The sequence below is a fragment of the Dipteris shenzhenensis genome, chromosome 26, assembly GCF_047967505.1.
Source record: "Dipteris shenzhenensis isolate YYH24624 ecotype China chromosome 26, Dip_SZ_1.0, whole genome shotgun sequence".
Lineage (NCBI taxonomy): Eukaryota > Viridiplantae > Streptophyta > Polypodiopsida > Gleicheniales > Dipteridaceae > Dipteris > Dipteris shenzhenensis.
The window spans coordinates 5,997,072-6,018,896 of NC_141621.1; the positions used below are offsets into that span (position 1 = coordinate 5,997,072).

General features: G+C 46.6%; 1 protein-coding gene across 1 annotated transcript in view; it reads left to right on the forward strand.

Moving 5' to 3' along the window:
* Nucleotides 1–21,825, forward strand: part of LOC147884584 (ureide permease 5-like) — a 202,790-nt gene that overhangs the window by 113,641 nt on the left and 67,324 nt on the right. The window contains exon 6 of the mRNA XM_087397155.1: nucleotides 6,236–6,309. Coding sequence (XP_087253281.1) covers nucleotides 6,236–6,309 — 74 coding nt within the window. The remainder of the gene's footprint in view (nucleotides 1–6,235; nucleotides 6,310–21,825) is intronic.

Below are 21,825 nucleotides of genomic sequence, written 5' to 3' on the forward strand. Positions count from 1 at the left end.
TAGCATAAAACTGCTCGGAATCGCCTTCTGACAAGTTGTGTGGATTCCTGGCATTGTCGCGCATCCGTCTGTAGAGGTCCATACATCTGTACAACTGTACGGAAAAAAACAAAAAAATTTCCTCGAAAAGGTGCGGGATAGGCTCGTTTATGTTTGGGAAGTGCCGAAATTTCAAAAAACGTAGAAATCGGATCTCAAAAGGTCAAAAAACAGCCGCTAGACTGCCCCAAAACAAGTTTCTGGCGACCAACTGACGAGGTATGTCCGCCAATGCTGAGGGAGAACCACGAACTGATGTGGGAGTGAGCTAAACTCACAAACGAGGACCGCGGAGTACTTGATGGCGAGGTACCATGTCAAGGCTAAGGGAAGGGAGGCTCTACCTTAGAGGAGAGGGGAGCTTCCATTTGTGGGCTTCTCTCATCCTCTAGATATAGCAAGAAGGGGAAGGTAGGAAGGGAGGCTCTGATACCACATGAAGGAACATGGTAAAGAGAGGGAGAGAGCAAGTGATACTCAAAAGGAGACATAATGAAATGGAAATGAAATGACTAGAGCAATAAACAAAAATGAGAGTACTCACATGTAGACCAAAGATCTTGTAGCTTGATACTTGATTGATTTGACACTAGACAAGTATAGGCCTTATATAAGAGCACACACACACATACGAACACCTATGCATATGGGATAACTCCCAATATGACATGTGGCATCCATAGGACACACTAGACTAGAACTCACACTAGAACACACTAGAACACACATTTTTGACTCACTTTGGCTTCATATTCCAACAAGGTGCTAGTATTCTGTCCTCTCGAATTGCTATCTACCTTTGTCAAGAAGGAGCATGGAAAGCAGTAGCATCCTGGTTGAAATGAAGAAGAGGGATCATGTCTTCTTTTCCTTTTGGGTGTTTTATTCTCTTGGGAAATCCCTACCAAAATGTCTAAAGATCCTGCTAATACAATATTGGTCTTAGCACCCCGCAATCTCAATTCTTTGATTGAAAAGGAAACAATCAAGACGTTGAAGTGATTTGTAATGTTAGGATTGGAGACAATAGCCCTGGCACAAGGCCTCCCATTTATCTTGATTGCCTCTACTGTTGAAGTAGGCAAACTTGGAAGGGGTGGGACCTCAGTGACCATCTTAGACCTATGGGAGACCCAAAAAGTGGATGAAGCGGGAGCTTAACTTTTTGTCTTCATCCATAGGGGAAAATACCAAGAAAAAGAGACATAAAAACCTTTTAGACAAAAGGGTTAGAGGCCTAGCCCCTAACAGTGTTGAAGTGGTCTCGAGGATCAAAGATCATAGGAAAGAAACCCATTCCCAAAAGATGAACGTTTGACAGATGCATTGAGAGGTCTCGTGGAAGGTCTGCTAGCATCTAATATTTGGCTTCAGTTTTGGAAGGATGGGGATCCATGGATGCGTTGAAAGTGGTTGCACTCTCTACATCAACATTGAGTTTGAGCTACTTCAACCCATCTTTAAAAAAATATGTCTCATGGCCAGCAAAGGGGTGTTGAAGATGATTGGCTAATGTTGAAGAGATCCATCATCAATAAGGTGGAAGGCCAACTTGACCTTTAGATTGCTTGCAATAACTCCAAGGAGAGTAGTAGTAGGTGATGAAAGGGAGACAAACTTTTAGGAAAAGCGACATTTTTTTTGGGGGGGCAAAAAAGAGACTTCTATTAAGTAAGAAAGAAACTCACTAGAGCAAGCTCTGTGCGGAAATACAACATGCTAAGCATGTAATAAAAACACCTCAGAAGAATGAGGTAGAAAGAAACCAAGGCTGAGGCTGAAAATGCCAACTCAACCCTGTAGAAGTCTCAGCAAAGAAGGGAGAGTCTCTCCAATCTCTAAGAAAAGTAACTCTCCTGGAGGAAGCTGCTCGAGATGATCCCTGCATGGTCGCCCAAATGGCCATCAGAGTGTGTATCGTATCTATCCAAGTACTGGCCAAGATCTGAGAAGGGTGAACCTGAGAACCCTCGAGAGCCTGAGTGCATTTGGCTCTCCAGATGTGCCATGCTGCAATGCTAGCTAAGACCTCCCATGGAGAGTCAACTGAGGAATGAGCAGCCTTGAAGAGAGTGGCCGGAACATCCTCTAGAGAGCACGACTCCACAAGGTGTCGTCGGATGTAAAGAGCCCAAGAGGAGTCAAGTCTCTCAAAGAAGACCTGAAAGGTAGGCGAATAAAAGTGTTGAAAAGTCTTGCCATCCCCTTCCATATGATTCTCGCCTATCTGCAATCCCAAACGTAGTGCTATATTGTCTCCAAAGCAGAAAGGCAATGAGGGCAAGAAGGGTCAGCTCCGAACCTGGATCTCCATTGGTTCAGTGCTATATCGTGTGTCTCAGGATCAGCAGTAAGAAGGGTGGCATAGAAATCTGAAGCTATGAGTAAGACATCATCAGGCTCTATCTGTAAAACCCCATGTGAGTGAATAAGCTGGGATACACTCTCTCTACTATGTCTAGGGCCAAGGGTAGAGAAAAAGTGTTTATTGACTCTACCACCCATCTGAATCCAGAAGGACTCCCGTGCATGAAAGGCATACTCTGCTCTCTGATCAAGCGCAATAACTGCTGATGAGCCCTTGCTGCAGCAAGGCGCTCCTGAATCCAAGCATCTGAAGGCCGTTTCTGCTCTTCCCTCTGCAAAGCTACCAACTGCTGGCGAACACCAATCTCACGTCTAAGAATATCTCGTCTCCTGGTACAAGCAACTAAGCGGTAGAAGTCGCTAATACCAGAAAGGGCAACGGCTACATGTGATGGATATGGCTGCCCACCCTGGACATGAGAAACCCATATCTGTAGGGCTGCCTCTGTAAGGTCCTCCTCTGTGTAAAAGGCATCTTGAATCCTGATGCTGGCAGACCGGCCTCTCAAGTGAGACTGTGAGATAGCCAACACATCAAGAAAGTGGTATGAAGTGGAAACCCCAGCAGCAATGCATACCGATCCACCTCTGTCTAGTGCCTAGTCATCTACATAGAATTTGTCAATGCGTGCATGAATAGGCATCTGCTGCCTCCTGTTCGACCAAGAGAACAGGAGGGACTGTGGCTGAATAAGAAAGGCATCATCACACCAAGTATCTCTGCCACAGAAGTGAAAAAGGAAGGCATCCCAAGCTGCTCTCTCCAAAGAGTGAAGTCTGCCTTCTCTACCCCCTTTTTTGTTTGATGGTAACTCGACCATGTTAAAGTCACCTCCAATCACCCATGAATCCACAATGGGGGCCCAGGAGAGCAAAGTCTTCCACATAAGGACACGTTCCCCTCTAATGTTGGAGGCATATAGATTAAGGAAACCAACCTTACGCCCTCCAATCAAAATAATAATCCATTGAGCTCTAGAGGGAATAATGAATCCGTGTCCAACAACTAAGGGGAGAACCGACTGCGAAACTGAAATAGAAGTGCACCGCCCTGGTGCCCAAGGCAGGCGACCAAAAAGTATGGCCAGAAAGCAACTTGCCTGACTTGGCACAATCTCTAGAATTCAGCTTGTGCTCTTGAATAAATAAGATATCAATGGAACCCCCAGTAACACCTGGATGAAGTTGATCCCGGATCAGCTGTCTATAGCGACGATGTGGGACGCCACCTAGGCCCTGTATGTTCCAACTAATAATCCTCATCGACGGGAGGATGTAGAGTGGAACACCTTACCCGACCTAGTGGCGTAAACAAACCCCTCAACAGGGGAAGACCTCCTGCTCGAGGAGGGAGGGATGGAACCAACAGGGGAAGACCTCAACAGGGGAAAGAACCCTGCCACCTGAAGAAGAAGCCCTGTCAACAGGAAACCCAATCACTGGCTCCCCAAAAGTAGTGGGCACAAACTCCTCCTCTGGGAAATCTGAACCATCTGCCAGGGCTGAAAACGAGTTCCTGTGAAGCAAGCCAGACACCGGAGTGCGAGGGATCCGGATCAATATTGTAAACCATCCCCTTCCCCCTATCCAAGGGAGGAAGTGAGGACTGCTCTCTATCCTGTGTCTGCCCAGCCGCGGAGACCTCTACTGCCTTAAGAAGAGCGTCTGGCACCGCTGGATCTAGGAAAGAAGCTGCAACCGAGGAGGAGGTCGAAGCTTCAGTGTCTCGGATTGTGCAAGGTGAGACTGGAGGGACAGCTCGAGTTGAAGCAGAGTCCACTAATGTACCCTCGTGAACTGAAGGAGGGATCTGCACACGTGCCGGAACCCACTGGAGAGCGTCGCGTGCCCCTGAGGTAGGTGGGGGTCGAGGAGCAGGTGATGGACCTGTACCACCCCCCTATCGAGGCCGAGGAGCAGGTGCTGGACCTGTACCACCACCATCCTGAGGAGGACCGCCATGCGAAGGTCGAGGAGCAGGTGTTGGACCTGTACCACCCCTCTGTCGAGGCCGAGGAGCAAGTGCTGGACCTATACCACCCCCCTGTCCCCCCTGTCGAGGCCATGGGGCAGTAGCTGTGCCAGAGGGCTTCTTGGGCCTTTTCTTCTTCCTGGGGCAATCCCTGGCAAAGTGTCCAATGGTCCTGCAAATCCTGCACTGGTCCTGTCTGCCTGAAATCTCTACTCTCTGGCGAAAAAAGAAACCATCCGGGTGCTGGATCATAACATGATCCATCTTGAGGTTAGGATCCTTATAGAGGACCCTAACTCTAGGTACCCCATCAGCCTTGGTTGCCTCTGCTGCAGTCAATGGCAACCCAGGGAGGGGTGGGATCTCAGCAACTGCACAAAATGCTCCCCAATAACAGAAAGAAGTCGATGGTAAACCTGGGGAAGCCCGGGGAATCTGATGAAGAGCGAAAAGATTTCCTTATCTTCCTCCACTGGGTCGAAACCAATATGAAAGGCTTCAAAGAAGGTCTTCCTGTGTCCCAGGTGTAAAAACTCAGCCTTGAGCATAGTGCTCACAGCCTCTGGAGTGTCAAAAACAACCTGGAAAAAACCTCGTCCCAGAAGACGAACATCTAACAATCGTGGAGTGAGGTCTGGGGGGAGAGCCACAAGCATCCAGTCTCTGGCTTGGGATCTGGAGGGGTGAGACCCGAAGATGCGTGCTAGCAACGTGGTAGAGCATTCAATCTCTACATCCTTCTTGAGCTGCTGCAACTCGTCTTTAGAAAAGGTAATAGTTTTCGCAGCCGGTGGAGGTGGAGTAGGATTGGCTGACGGAGTATCCATCGCCAATCGAGGTGAGGAGGCCGACTCTAACAATTTGGAGGCTCCTTCCGCTCCAAAAAACGCTGCAGGAGATAGGGGGTAAGAAAACAGGGAAAGGAGGTGAGGAGGGAGCGGGGGGAAGGAGCGAGGAGGGGAGGGGTAACGGGGAGAGGCTGAGAGGCTGAAGGGGAGGGGGGCAGGCTGAGAGGGAGGGAGGGGGCAGGCTAGGAAGAGGAAAGGGAGAGGAAGGAGAGGCAGGAAGGGGGCGGGCTGAGGGGCAGGGAGGGGGCGGCCTGAGAGGGAGAGGAGAGGGAGAGGAAGGAGAGGGAGGGGCAGGGAGGGGGCGAGGAGCAGGCTGAGAGGGGGAGGAGAGGGAGCGGGGAGTGAAGAGAAGGGGGAGGAGAGGGAGAGGAGAGGGAGAGGAAGGAGAGGGAGGGGCAGGGAGGGGGTGGAGGGGCAGGGAGGGGGCGGCGGAGCAGGGGGTGGGCTGAGAGGCAGGGGGCGGGCGGAGAGACAGGGAGGGGGCGGGGGAGCAGGCAGGGAGGGGGCGAGGGAGCAGGCTGAGAGGGGGAGGAGAGGAAGCGGGCTGGAAGGGGGCGGGCTGAAGGGGAGGAGTGGAAGGGAGGGAGAGGCTGAGGGAGAGGGAGGGGCTGAGGGCAAGGGAGAGAGGGAGGGACGGGCTGAGGGAGAGGGTGCAGCAAGGGAGCGGGGAGGAGTAGCAGCTCTGGGGACAGGCTTGGCATCCAATTTGTGTTCCTGAATCATCAAAATGTCCATGGGACCCCCGAAGTTGTCTCTTTGACTGATGAGGGCCCTCAAACTAAATCGATTTTTTATTACAATATTTCATATTTTGAGTATTTGATGATTGTTTGATCATGGCCTTGTTTTAATGAGTCGTACAGCTTGCAAAGTTGAACGATCTTGCTATTGTATATAGATTATGCTAGGCTGGTTCAACAATTGAGTGTGGTTTTCAAAATTGTATATGAGTGTGCATATTTTAATATGCAACTGCGATCTAAATACTATGTGTTGCATATTTCATCAGGGCTAGAGATGAAGGTTCAAATGAATGTGACCATGTAGCATGCGCAACAACCAAACTCTTAAATGATCCCTCGCGTGAGTGCTCATGAAACTTGTCTATTTCCATTGCAAAAACAAAGAAGACTTGTCTATAAAACTTGTCTATCCCCATTTGTACAGAGGCCTTGGATGGCACCCAAATACACCCATCACAGGTGTTCATGGGTATTTGGACTGACACGGTTCACACTTTGATAGCCATTTGGGCTAGCATGCAGGGCTCTTCACGGGCAGCCTTTTCTAGGAGGACTGTATTTCTTCGAGTTTGGAGGGGTTCTCCCTTTTTCTCGGAGGTTTCTACCGGATTGAGATGGCACTATCAGCCCCAATCCTTTCTTTTTGGTTCTTGAGCTTTTCATGCATTGCATGGTGTATCCCGTATGGAGCTTGCTCTAACAGTTTTCTTTAATACTTAATAGAAGTCTCTTTTTGCCCAAAAAAAGAAAACAAAGAAGACTAGCAAGAAACCAAGAATCGCAGTTGAGTGTGGACAATATTTTGGTCCTTACTAGATGGTTAAAAATTCCTTTGGTGAGAAATATGTACATTTTGTAATATATATAGGGAAAGTAAAAAAAATACGAGAGCTTGATAAAGCTGGTCCATAAATTTTTTTAACCTTTGCTACACAGTTGTTTACCACAATTATATAAGACTGGTGGCTAAACATTGAGATATCTATTCCCAAACTGAAAGATCATCCTTTAAAAGGGCGAGGGAGGGGGCTGAGGATGCGGGGGAAGGGGGGGAGGAGGGGGCTGAGGGTGCGGAGGAAGGGGGCAGGGAAAGGGGGCTGAGGAAACGGAGGTAGGGAGGCAAGGAGGGGGCTGAGGGAGGAGGGAGAGGGGAGGCAGGAGGGGGATGAAGGGAGGGAGGAGAGGGGGGCGGGGAGGGAGGTAGGGAGAGGCTGAGAGGGGGCAGCAAGGGGAGTCACATCAGGTTCCACAACAGGGACAATGTCTTGTTATACGCCAATATAGGTTGTGCCCCATGATTCACCATTGGAATTATTGGATACACTACCTATGGTCACATCAGGTTCCATGGGCTCCTTACAGGTAGCGATACTAGCCATTCAGGAGGTGATATCCCGCATTCACAGAACGACTTCCAGACTGGCTTCCTCTTCGTTAGGTTTGACAGTTGTTGCTCTACATATGGTGGCTTCTTCTTTGGCAGGTGTGATAGCCAGTGGAGACATGGGTTGCTCTACATGTGGTCACATCAAGTCTGAGAGGTGCTATACGTGAGGCCAAATCGGATGATCTGTCTCTGACATCAGGTTCCATGGGCTTCTTGGTGGAGGCGGTGACATTAGGCATACATGCGCTGACTTCCGGCATTACTTCTTCTATGCCCACTACTATCACAGATGCCATAACCACCACATTTGTCTAGGATCATGGCGATGTCATACGCTTCTCACATGGGTTCGATTTGAATCTTATGTTGGGTACGGGCTCTTGCTTCACTCTAGCTATGTCTGGTAATCTCATGAGGTTGTTCATATTTCTCTTCGGTAACTCCCACTACACACTACTTCTCATTGTATGACACCATCTATAAGAAGACATGGGAGTGTTCTGGGTGCAAGTCTTTAGGAAACTCGCCAACAAGCAAGATATTTCAAGACTGAAAATTGCCTTTGCCAGCTGATTGTCCACCACTCATGCTGTCACAATACGTAGTCTCCTTCTCAGAACAATCCCTCTCCAATGTGGCTCAAATAAAGCAACCAGATGAAGACTACTGTCAGCCCTTAAAAGAAAAAGGTCTCCTGTTTGCTTGGAAGAGGAAGACAGGGACTAGGTATTCACCATCCCCTTGCAAGAAATCCTAGCAGAGAACTCACGTGCATCTAGGGCTCCCACTTATTACCTGAACTTGGATACTCTTGCCCCAGTTGACAGTTTGGAGTCTTTGAGGAATTTGGGGATGTGATTAATATGGTGGACCGTGTATAGTGATAGGTACGCCTGGGCGAAGAGGTCTATGAATATGGCATAGCGAATAATAGATGATACCTTCACCCAACTGAGAGAAGCACTTTTCAATTCCACTGGTTATACTCATAGGATGCTCTCACAGAAACAACACTTAAAGCTGGAGTTGGAAAAGCCCAAGGCAGCTCAGCAAAAGGTCTGGCAGAAAGAGCTTTGACAGAAGGAAGACGGCTGACGAAAACAACAAGAGGCACACTTACATGAACAGAAGACAGCATGGCAGTGGGCTGCACTTCAAGATCAGCACCACCTTCAACAACAAGAATGGGAGGCAGAAACAGAGGCCCTGAGAAGCCATCATGCAGCCGAAGAAACCAAATTGCAGCATGAGTTGACTCAGCTACAAAACTTCCTCAAAAAAGGAGAAATCAGAATTTCGGATGCCTGAATTAGGAAATCAGCTCGCAGCCAAGGACATTGAATTTGCGCAGCTTGGTGAGCAGAATGGACACTTCAATAGTCACGTAACTTCTGCAGTCCAAGCATGATCACTACTATAGAGCATACCACCGCTATAAGGCGAAATATGAGAACCTCCGTAATATAATGAATACAATTGAAGGAGAGAAGGAGACTATGGAGGTTAATCTCATGTGATGTCTGGGATACACATGCTTTTCATTTTGGTCCAACAAAGCTTATTGTGGTCGGGAAAGCTTTGTTCCTGGGGACAATCCACTTTTGCTCTTTTTTTGCTCGTGTGGTTCTACACACATTGTATATATCATGATGCTCATCTTTTCATTATGTTCCTCTTTCTGATGGTATCATTGTTATGAGATTCTTCACGAGGAGAGGGACCTACCAAGGCAAGAGCAGATGAGGATGAAGGAGGAGAGGAACATGCATTCAGTACGGGAGAGGGAGAGGAGAGTGTGAGGAGGGATAGAGGCTGAGCTATGAGCCTGCCAAGAGGAATGTGTGAGGAGAGAGAGAGGCTTGAGCTACGAGCTTGCCCTTTGTATGGGAATTTCTCGGTGAGAGATTTGTGTCCACTATGATGAATGGACCTGTGCACTTTGGTAGACATGGCTAGCTCTTGTGACTTGTGTCTTCTGCCATGCATTCCAAATTTGATGCAGGAGCTTGAAGCAAAAGGGGATTACGAAGTGATGGAGGCAGAAAAGTAGGAGGGGTAAGTGGCTCAGATGCTTTCCCAAGGGCAAGAGGTATGGGCACCTAAGAGCAATCAGCGCGGCTGTGTTGACTGCAACAACTAGGGTTCCCTCACTAGAATACTTTGGTAGAAGCCAACTCTCAGAGGCATCATGTCCATGGATTTCACAAAATGTATAAAAGGAGGTAGAAGTAGGTAGCTTACGTTTAGAGGGACACTCCCAATGACCATGGCCAGAACCCTTGCATTCGGTGCACTAGAGACCACTTATGATCTGGGCTTCAAAGGATGAAGGCCTGGTGGATTGTAGTGAACCAGTGGATGTTGAGGTTTGGGAAAAATTACACTTGTCCGTGTTGCCACTTTGTTGATAAGTATATTCAATATTATCTTTGGGATTGCAGACATTTGATGATCATTTGGAAGGGGATTGCTAGACTTTTGAGCACCTTTATTGTGTTCTCCTTTCTTCATGACTTGGAGCTCGGTAGCATGGATTTTTCTTTTGGGGCCTCAGGTATTTTACGAGAGACATGACTCCTCTTGGGCTCTTTCAATTCAATGACATCTGATTGAGTCATGTTCTCTAGACGATGTTCGTGGCTCTCTATACAGACCTACGCATGTATCCATGGATACTTCGTGGGAGATTCTACAGAGCATAGCAGCGTGGCATATTTGGGCATCCATATGTACAAAGGCTTTGGATGCTTTCTAGATACTCCAGCATACACATTGGCTAGTATCTAGGGAGACACTATGCACACTATGATAGCCATTTAGGGGACTATGCAGGGCCTCCATGAGTAGCCTCTACTAGGATGAATGGTTTCTTGAGGGAGTGGAGCGGCTTTTATTTCATCTAGGAAGCCCTCACAAGGTTAAGGTGGCACTATCAGCCTCAACCTTGTTATTTTTCTAGCTTGATTTTAATTTGTTTCTTTCATGCATTGCATGATATATTCCTCCCTTGAGCTTTGCTCTTGGAGTTTTGTTCATACTTAATAGAAGTCTCTTATTTGGGGAAAAATTTTATTTGCAGTTCCATAAGCAATATGCAAAGAGGCAACTAATACGTGTGGAACTTGTCCCCAACCTTGACCTCCTTTGGTTCATTGCAATCTCTCCATGAATAAAGAGCCAAACGAAAGGAGTATTTTTCTATTCTTGAGGGATTCTTGAGTCTCTTGCAAAAGGATTTATGCACTTCAGCAGAAATATGAAATTTCTCCCAATGAGGAGCTCTGTAGGGCTTCCAGTTGGTAAGGCCGAGCTGAAATCTCCTAGCATTACTAACCTAAAATCTCCCCAAGAGAGGAGAAGGGGGGGGGGAGGCTCTTCTCTTGGTATCCTAATCAATCAATTCCCACTGCAAATACTTTATGGGAACACCTTCATAGAGACAAAGCATCCATGCCTACCATGATCATCAAGTATACTGTCATTCCACACAATTGGCTGCCTATCAATCTCTTCTCAAGAGGAAGGGGAGACTCTTTAAAAAGTACTCATGAAGCTGGCCCGAACATTCAGGATAGCAGCCATAAGAGGGAGGAGGGAGCTTTGAGATGGGCTGAGGTAAAGATCCACCTAGTATCACCCTTACAATCTCCACCTATGGAAGGAGAGCATGACTGTATCCATTTAATAAAGAAATCTTTTCAAGGTTCCCGTCTTGCTGGCAAGAGTCCTGTGACACCGCCTTGTGTAATAAATCTGTGCTCTGCAAATATGGATCTATTATATTAAGGCCACATTCCCACTTGGGGTAGGATCTGAGTCCACCAAGCCACCCTATCTCTTGTATCTATTGAACCATGTAGACCGCTCCAAAGAAAATTTCTTATTGGTCTTTTAAGCTGAGTGATGCAGCCCTAGGATGGCACCAGCAAGACATGCCAATTTTCAATACTTTTTGGACCACCACCACCTTGGAGGCAAGGTTGATTTTGGCTGAGCTTCAAAAATGGAGTTTCCTCTTGATACTCTCCAACACAGGGGCAAATTTTTCCGCTGGACACATGTCTATACGGACTTGGCAGTCCAAGTATTTAAAATAAACACTCCTCCGAATCCCAATAAAATCCAAATCAGCCCCCCAACCTAGAGTGACTTGGTCACTAATTTAAAAGCCATTGGATTTATTTCAATTAATATACCTGCTCGAAGGTTCTGTGGAGTGGCATCCAAGAAAACAACTGTGTCATCAGCTAGCCCACTATCCAAGAGCTCCTCATCCTCTATTGAGGGGAAGTCTTAGCCAAATAACATCTGCCTAAGATATCAGAAATGTGCTCATACTTCAACCACAAATAACTACAAGAGGGGGGCAAAAGGGCATCCTTGTCAAAGTGATCTAGAAATCTGAAACCTCACCCCCCTTTCTCCTCCGATTAGCACATGTCTGTGGGCTGATCTTTACAAGGAGAAAATCCCTCCAATCCAAGCAGGTGAGAATCCAAAGCGTAGAAGATAACCTTCCAGAAAACTTCAATCTACTCCAATGTAGGCTTTCTCAAAGTCCAAGAATAGAATGGCAAGTCTTTTGCCACTTTGCGTAGTCCAATGTGAAGCCTCTCAAAATGAAAATATATTATCATAGATGCTTTGGTGATGAACAAATCTGGTCTGCGTATCATGGATAAGGTCTAAAAAAATGGGCTGTAGATGTAGACTGATAGCTTTGGCCAAAATTTTTTAAATTGTACTCCAAAAGAGTACTTGGCCTCCACTGAGAAATTAAATTTCTGCAACTCCCTTGTGGGATAAGATGAATGAGACCCTCAAAAAGCAATAAAAAATCCTTCAGTGAATTCATGCTTTGAGGTAAGGTTTTAGGAAATTGAAGCATTTGATCTACAAAAAAATTCCCAGCAGCTACCATAGTAGCAGCATGTAGGAGAGCCGAAATAAGGGTGGGTCCTTCCATTGCATCGGACAACCGTATGTGGAGTGGGCATTGTGCAGATTTAGATACCATACCCAGAAATGGTAGAGGAGAACATGTATTGGCAGGGGAGGAAACGGCGCCCTTGCTATCAATCAATTCTCTAAATCAATCACACGATTTGCGGATCTCAAAGTACCGTCTATCCAATATGTACCTAATATACCCAGTAATAATCTGAAATATCCAGTGCGATTAGTTGCAAAATCTATTTGGCAGGCATTAGAAGCACTTGGTTGTGCGAACCGAAAACCTATCGATGAGTAAGAGCACATTCCTACTAATTTCGAAAACATGAATCTGTATTGGATTGGGACTGAAGACGAATCCTGATCTTGGAGGTGGTGGAGAAACTTAAATAGATGGACAATCTTATGTATCCCTAGTGGTGACGCATATATGACTATCACTGTAAATCTTAACCAAGTCACTTGTAGTGGTGACTAATATTGATGTAATGGAAGTAAGTGAATCATCTAAAATCCATATCCTTGAAGAAATATTGTGGTTCAGAATCCATGACAGTGGGGTATTCAACCTCTAAACCTCCAACAAGAGAGATAAACGTATCCTTTTTTCGAAGGAACTTCTCTTTTGGATCCTAATTGCATATTCATGGATTATTGGAGGTGACTTTACATCATGGAGTTACCTACAAACCAAAAACGAGAGAATGGAAGGTGGCATTCACTCTCTTAAGAGAGCATCTTGGGATGCTTTTCTTTTTTAGCTTAGTAGTAGAGAGATCCGGACAACACTTGGTGCCTCACTCTACATGCAGTAGTCCAGGTGGGACAGGGGACTTGCATCATATTTGGGGTCTTGGAAAGCTTTCCGCATGCTTCCAGAGGAGACCAAATCTCAATTGACAGGACATCTCAGAGGGAGTGCAGGGAGGATCTTGCAGATTGAGGCAGTCCTTCCAGAGGATTGGGTAGACACAGATGATATGCCACTCACTTGCTCCACTTCGGCAGGTACTTTTACGAGATGTGGTGTTCCGCTTCAGGTTTTGGCCTTTCGAGATGCACAGGAGGATGCTTTAGTTTTTAGTGTGCAGGATGGTGGCAAATTGCTCAGTCCACAGAGGACATCTTGCTTGAATCTGCTTTTCAGCCTATCAGGGTTGTAGGTCTTTTGATACAGGGATCAGATTCAGAGTGGTTCCTCGACCCAGACCCCCGGCTACTCTCCGCCGGGTCTTGGAGGCTTTGGCTCTACGGGGGAGTTCCCATTAGGTATTTGCAGTGGGACCCTGGAGAGTGGGAGTGGATTGACACAAGGCATCGAGAGAAGAGCATCCCCTTCTTTCGTTACACGGTCAGTAATGCCAAGAGATTTCAGCTCAGTAGTAGAGGTTGGAGACCTTCCAGAGTTCCTCATTGGTAGACATTTGATATCACTGCGGATCTGCAGAGGTGCTTCTGAAGGAGACTCTGGAAATCCCAGAGGAATAGAAAGATCACTCTCTTCTTTTGGCTCTCTATCCATGGTGGGATTGCAGTGAACCTTTGGAGATCCAGGTTCACCGACCCTACTTGCCCTGGTTGCCTCTTTGCTTAAGAGACTATTCAGCATTGTTTATGGGATTGCAGACAGGCGAGGATGATTTTTTTTTTTCATGAAAAAGACTTCTATTAAGTAAGAACAAAAACCGGCGAGAGCAAGCTCAAAGCGGAATACATCATGAAATCATGAGGATAATAAAAAACCCCCTCAGAGTGAGGTGGAAAGAAACCAAGGCTGAGGTTGAAAGTGCCATCTCAACCCTGTAGTAGATTCAGAGAAGAAAGGAGAATCCTTCCATTCCCTGAAGAAAGAAGCCCTCCTAGCTGAGGCTGCACGGGAGTCCCCCTGCATACCTGTCCATACGGCCATCAGAGTGTGTACGATGTCTGTCCAGATACTAGCCAATGTGTGCGAGGGATGAACCTGAGTATCCTCCATAGCCTCTGTGCATCTGGATCTCCAGATATGCCAGGCTGCTATGCTCGCTATAATCTCCCAAGAAGTATCCACAGAGGCATGTACAGCTGTAAAAGGACGGTGTGGAACCACATCCAACGAGCAGAGCTCAACCCGACGACGTCGAACCGAAATGGCCCGGGAGGAGTCAAGTCCCTCATAGAAAACCTGAGGTCCTGTAAGAGAAAGCCAAGCCACCGAGCCCCAAGTCATAAAGAGTGGGGAATGGGCAAAGTGACTGAAGATCCTGGCTATCCCCATCCAAATCAATCTCGCCTGTCTGCAATCCCATAAGCAATGCTGAATAGACTCCGAAGCAGAAAGGCAACGAGGGCAAGTAGGATCGGCTCCGAATCTGGACCTCCAAAGGTTCACTGCAATCCCTTCATGAATAGAAAGCCAAAAGAAGATAGTGATCTTTCTATTCCTGTGGGATTTCCAGAGCCTCCTCCAGAAGTACCTCTGCTGATCCACAGTAATACCAAAAGTCTCCCAATGAGGAACTCTGGAGGGTCTCCAGCCTCTACTACTGAGCTGAAATCTCCTGGCATTACTGACTGTGTAACGAAAGAAGGGGATGGTCTTCTCTCGATGCCCCGCGTCAATCCACTCCCACTCTCCGGGGTCCCACTGTAAATACCTGATGGGAACTCCTCCATAGAGCCAAAGTCTCCAAGACCCGGTGGAGAGTAACTGGGGGTCAGGGTCTAAGAACCACTCTGAATCTGATCCCTGCATCAAAAGGCCTACGACCCTGATAGGCTGAAAAGCAGACTCAAGCAATATATCATCTGTAGATCTGAGCAATCTGCCACCATCCTGGACACTGAAAACCAAAGCATCCTCCTGTGCATCTCGGAAGGCTAAGACCTGAAGTGGAACCCCGCCTCTCGAGAAAGTACCTGCCCAAGTGGAGGTAGTGAGAGGCATATCATCTGTGTCTATCCAAGCCTCTGGAAGGGCTGTCTCAATCTGCAAGATCCTCCCTGCACTCCCTCTGAGATGTCCTGTCAACCTTGACTTGGTTTCCTCTGGTAGCCTACGGAAGGCTTTCCAAGATCCTAAAGAAGCAGCAGGTCCCCTCTTCCACCTGGCCCACTGCATGTAGGGTGAGGCACCCAGTGGTCTGCCACGATCATCTAAAATACTGTCGTTCCACATGATGGGCTGCCTATCAATCTCTTCCCGGGAGGAAGGAGGAATCATCCGAAGAGAGCTTCTGAAACTAGCCCAAGCTTTCAGAATGGCAACCATGAGAGGGGATGAAGGTGATCTGAGGTGTGCTAAGGTGAAGATCCATCTAACACTGCTCATCCAGTCTCCTCCTGAGGAAGGTGTGCACCTCTGTATGCTGCTGATAAGAAAGTCCTTCCACGGTTCCTGTCCTGGCATAAGTCCTCGCACCACTATCTTGCAAAGTAAGGCTCTGCACTGTAAATCTGGATCAATAATATTGAGACGCCCATCCTGTGTAGGGAGGATGAGGGTCTCCCAAGCCACTCTGGCTAAGGCATCTGCTGTGCCATCAAGCCCACTCCAGAGAAAGTTCCTGATCGGTCTTCTGAGCTGAATGATGCAGTCCCTAGAACGGCACCAACATGAACAAATAAACCAGGCCGTGGCCAAGAGGACCTGGTTGACCACCACAACTCTAGAGGCAAGATCCAGCTTGGCTGAGCTCCAAAAGAGAAGCTTCCTTCTGATGCTCTCCAACACGGGAGCAAACTGCTGCGTGGTAGAAATACCCAAGCCGACCTGGCAGCCCAAATACCTGATAGGCACACCCCTCTAAACCCAAGTGAACCCTATGTCAAGTCCCCAAACTGGAGTGTCCTCATCACTGATCCAAAAGCCATTGGATTTATGCCAATTTATCTGCGCCCCTGCCGCCAAGCAAAATAAATCCAATGCTGTCCTGAAAGAAGTCAATGCCTGTGGAGAGGCATCCAAATAAATCGCTGTGTCATCAGCCAACTCACTGTCAAGCAGCTCCTCTTCTCTTCTGATAGGAAGTCTCAGCCCAAAGATGTCAGCTTGAGATCTAACATAGATGCTCATAGCTTTGGCCACGAATAAAAAAAGGAAAGGAGCAAGGGGGCATCCCTGACGGACTGATCTCGAAATCTGAAATCTCTCACCCCTTACCCCACCAATAAGTACCTGGCTATGGGCTGATCTGTACAAAGAGGAAACACCTCTGATCCAAACATCAGTGAATCCAAAGCGTAGAAGGGTGCCCTCCAAAAAACTCCAATCTACTCTGTCATAAGCTTTTTCAAAATCTAACAGTAGAATGGCAAGATTCTGGCCACTCTGCATGGCCCACTCTGAAGCTTCCCAGAAAGAAAAAATGTTATCAAAAATACTTCTGCCATGCACAAATCCCGTCTGAGTGTTGTGGATAAGATCAGGGAGAAGTGGCTGCAATCGGAGGCTGATAGCCTTGGCCAGAATCTTGTAACAAGTCCCCAGAAGTGTGATAGGCCTCCACTGGGACAATAAATTTCTGCTACCTCCTTTTGGGATAAGGTGGATGAGGCCCTCTGTAAGCGATTCAGGCATCTCGCCAGAGTCCCAAATGGCCTGCATGGCTGAAGTAATATAGTCTCCAATCATATCCCAAAATGCAATGAAAAAAGACGGGGTGAGGCCATCTAAACCTGGGCACTTGCCCTTGTGAAGGGCTGAAAGTGCAGTGCTGAACTCTGTGTTGGTGAAAGGTGCGTCAAGTAGAACCTGCATATCCGGATTCACCAACACTGGGATACTCTGCCAAATAGCCTGTCTAGCATCCTCTATATCGTGTGTCTCAGGATCAGCAGTAAGTAGGGTGGCATAGAAATCTGAAGCTATGTGTAAGACGTCATCTGGCTCTGTCTGTAAAACCCCATGTGAGTCAATAAGCTGAGATACACTCTCTCTACTATGTCTAGGGCCAAGAGTAGAGAAAAGTGTTTATTGACTCTACCACCCATCTGAATCCAGAAGGACTCCCGTGCATGAAAGGCATACTCTGCTCTCTGATCAAGCAATAACTGCAGATGAGCCCTCGCTGCAGCAAGGCGCTCCTGAATCCAAGCATCTGAAGGCCGTTTCTGCTCTTCCCTCTGCAAAGCTGCTAACTGCTGGCGAACACCAATCTCACGTCTGAGAATATCTCGTCTCCTGGTAGAAGCAACTGAGCAGTAAAAGTCGCTAATACCAGAGAGGGCAGTGGCTAAATGTGAAGGATGTGGCTGCCCTCCCTGGACACGGTACCATAACCCCCTCTAGGGCCTAGTGGGTTTTACTTCTGATCGACGGACGTAAGGTTGGTTTCCTCAACCTCTATGCTCCGAACAACAGAGGGGACCGTGTTTTATTTTGGATAGAGTTGCTCTCGTGGGCTGACATTGCGGATTCGTGGATTATTGGAGGTGACTTCAACATGGTTGAGGCACCTTCTGATAAGAAAGGGGGCAGAGAAGGTGGTATCCACTCCCTTGAGAGAGCAGCCTGGGATGCCTTCTTGTTCAGGTTCAGTGGCAGAGATGTTTGGCCAAATGAATGCATTTCTTATTTAGTCTCAATCACTTTTGTTTTCCTGGTCAAACCATAGAGTGCAGATGCCTATCCATGCTCGGATTGACAGATTCTATGTGGGTGACTGGGCTCTTGATAGAGGGGGGACAGTTTGCATTGCACCCGGTGTTTCCACTTCAGACCATTTTTCGGTAATTTTGTCCATCTCAGAGCCTCATCTGAGAGGACGGTCTCACAGTATCAAGATCCCCGACGCCTTATACACGGATGAGACTCTCACAAAGGCAGTGTTGGAGATCTGGGTTTCTCATATGCAGGGGGGCTGGCCAGTTCTGTGCAGATAGTGGGAGAAAGGGAGGGAGTCTCACTTGCGGCTTTCTCACATGCACAATGGGGGAATACACACAAAGGTGGAGGCTGAAAACAATTTTCCTCTTCTTAGTTGTGAAAGCCAAAAGAACTCTAGTACAAAGAAATAGAAGAACCCTATATGTGGGTCTCAAACCAAACTCAACTAACTAAGGTGGCATACTAACTGAGCCACAAACTAGAGTAGATAAGGATAGTTGTCATCTAGCTATTATTCGTGGGCGGTGTACCAACCGCGTCTACAGCTAACAAGTCGGTGACATAAATGCACAACGGTCACCCTGGCATATCGCGAGTGGAGCTCAATATCTCAACACTCCCCCTCGAGCTCAATCCCAATTCTTGCGCACCAAGCAAGTCTCTGAACTTGCGCAACTTCTCTGCACCCAATGCCTTCGTGAATAAGTCAGCTACCTGATCCTCTGTGCTGACGTAAGCTAGATAAAAAAGACCTAGTAAAACCTTCTCCCGCACATAGTGATAATGCACCTCAATGTGCTTTGTTCTAGCATGAAAGACTGGGTTATTTGCCAAGTGTATACTGCTCATGTTGTCACAATAAATGACAACTGGCCCATCTGTAGACTGATGCATATCATAGAGTAGCTTATGCAACCAAGCTACCTCGCATGCAGCCATTGCTGCACCCCTGTACTCAGCCTCTGTGCTCGACAAAAGGCAACTGTAGGCTGTTTCTTGCTGCTCCAAGTGACTGTAGCACTCCCAAAAGAGAACACATATCCACTGGTAGATCGTCCATCAGAAATACTACCAGCCCAATCAACATCAGTGTATCCATGCAACTGTATCTGAACCCCAGCCTCATAAAATAGTCCATACTGCAATGTGGACTTCACATACCTGAGTATGCGTCTAGCCGCATCCAAACGGTTTCCTTGGAGCCTGCATAAACTGACTTACCAATTCAACAGCATAGCTTAGATCTGGCCTGGTAATAGTCATATAAATCAAACATCCTACCATGCGTCTGTACATAGTAGGGTCTTCCAAAAGCTCACCTGCATCTGTGCTCAGCTTCACATTCTGCTCCAAAGGAACTGAAATAGGCTTATAGCGTGTCATCCCATATTTGGACAGCATGTCCAATCCATACTGCCTCTGCAAGAGCTGTATCCCACTTGGTGATCTAATCACCTCAATGCCCAAGAAATAACGCAGCTCTCCCAAATCCTTCATCTCAAACTTCTGCCTCAATAGCATTTTCACATGAAGGATATCTTCATCACTATTACCTGTGATGATCAAATCATCAACATAAATGACAAGCAGCATAATACCTTTCTCTGTTTTTCTCACATAGAGTGAGAAATCTGCCTTGGAAATCTGAAAGCCAATAGTGACAAGATACTGTCCTATCTTGTCAGACCATGCTCTAGGTGCTTGCTTCAAGCCATACAAGGCTTTCTTCAACCTGCAAACAAACTCAGGATGAAGAGCATGAACATAACCTGGTGGCTGCTCCATAAAGACCTCTTCTTGCAAATCACCATGCAAGAAGGCATTCTTTACATCCATCTGATGTAAAGACCATCCCTTTGATGCAGCCATAGCAATGGCTGCTCTTACGGTTGCCATCCTTGCAACCGGACTGAAAGTTTCTTCATAATCAATGCCATATGTCTGTGCATACCACTTGACAACTAATCTTGCCTTGTATCTATTCACAGAACCATCTGCATTGTGCTTGATCTTATAAACCCACTTACAGCCAATTGCATTCTTGTCTTTAGGCAAAGGCACCAATTCCCATGTAGCATTTGCTTCCAAGGCATCCATGGCTTTCTCCCATTTTTCATTTCCCATGGCTTGCTCAAAAGAAGTGGGTTCTGGTTCCTGTATCACTTTGACCATATAGGCATAGTGAATGGCTGTAAATCCATCATATTTCAGCCTATCCACAGGATACCTAACCCTGGTAGACCTGCACAAAATAGGCTCACTTCCAGGTGCTCTCAAAACATCCCTGGTCTTCCTTACTCCAGGTGTAACAACAGAAGGAATACCCAACTCATCATCAATGCTCTGTTCTGAGCCACTGGATTCACCATCCACATAAGAGTGACCTGCATTCACATCAAACATGGGCTGATCTACCTTCTCTTTTCCTTTTCGTGATACCTGCGTACCACTATCTACATTGCTTTGAGGAGATTCTCCTGATCTCAATCTGCCTGTCCATGGCGAAGTATGTGAACCACTGCTAGAGGACACTGCAGGTCCACTGATATTTTGTGATTGCTGCTGTGAATTCTGTGCAGCATTACCATTTTGTGCATCTACATCAATCATCACATTTACTGGTTTATACCAGCTGCTCATCTCATAAAAAACAACATCTCTGCTCACTGTAAACTTACGAGTAGAAGGGTTATAGCATCTATACCCTTTCAGCTGCAGAGAATAACCAATAAAGACGTACTTCTCAGCTTTTGGATCCAACTTGGACCTCAACTCATTTGGCACATGGACATAGGTAATGCAACCAAAAATTTTCAAATGAGAAATGTCTGGTTTTCTACTAGTATAATCTCCTCTGGCGTCATGCCATGTATTGCTGCAGTGGGAGTCCTGTTCATTATGTAAACTGCTGTAGCAACTGCTTCAGCCCAATAATAATCTGGTAGATCTTTTTCATTTAGCATGGCCCGAGATACCTCTCCAATATGCCTATTTTTCCTTTCTGCAAGTCCATTTTGCTGTGGGGTATGACTGATGAATATTGCTGCTTTATGCCATGCTCCTGTACGAACCTTGCAAACTCATTTGAGAGGTACTCTCCCCCTCCATCTGACCTTAGGCATTTTATTTGCAGGCCTGTTTCTTTTTCAACCATAGCTTTAAAAGCTTTGAAGTGCCCAAACACTTCACTTTTCTTTTTCATAAAATACACCCAAAGTTTTTTGCTGAAGTCATCAATAAATGTGACAAAATAGTGACAGCCTCCAATAGATGCAGCTTTAGTAGTCTACACATCATAGTGGATTAATTCCAATGGCTTTTTACTCTCTTGAACATGCCTAGGAAATGGTTTCCTTGCCTGTTTTCCAAATTGACAGGCTTCACAAACCTTATGCATTTCTGCAACCTTGAATTTAGGCAATCTTGCAACAATATTTTGGGCTTGCATTGATTTAAGTCGTTGTATATTAACATGACCAATGCGTTTATGCTAGATATCAATATCTGCAACTACACCGGTCCCATGTGCAAACATTGCTGCACTCAATTCAGGCATGTCCGCATCCAACGTAAACATCCTACCCTTCTTTTTTCTTTTGCTATCAAGCAACCGTTATTTTTCATATCCTCAACAAAGCATCCATGAGGATTAAATCTGACCTGCAAGCCCTGCTCAACCATTTGACCAACAGAAACCAGGTTCTTGGTGATGTTTGGGACATGAAATACATTAGACAGGTATTTCTTTTTCCCATCCTGCATAGACAAAGGAATTTTACCAATGTGCACTTTAGGATGTGCAGTATCATCACCAGTCTCCACAAATCCTAGTTTTTTCATTCTCCTTGCATCCTGCATCCATGCTGCATGACCTGTCATGTGGTTTGACGCACTTGAGTCAACATACCACACATCATTTCGTTCTTTTG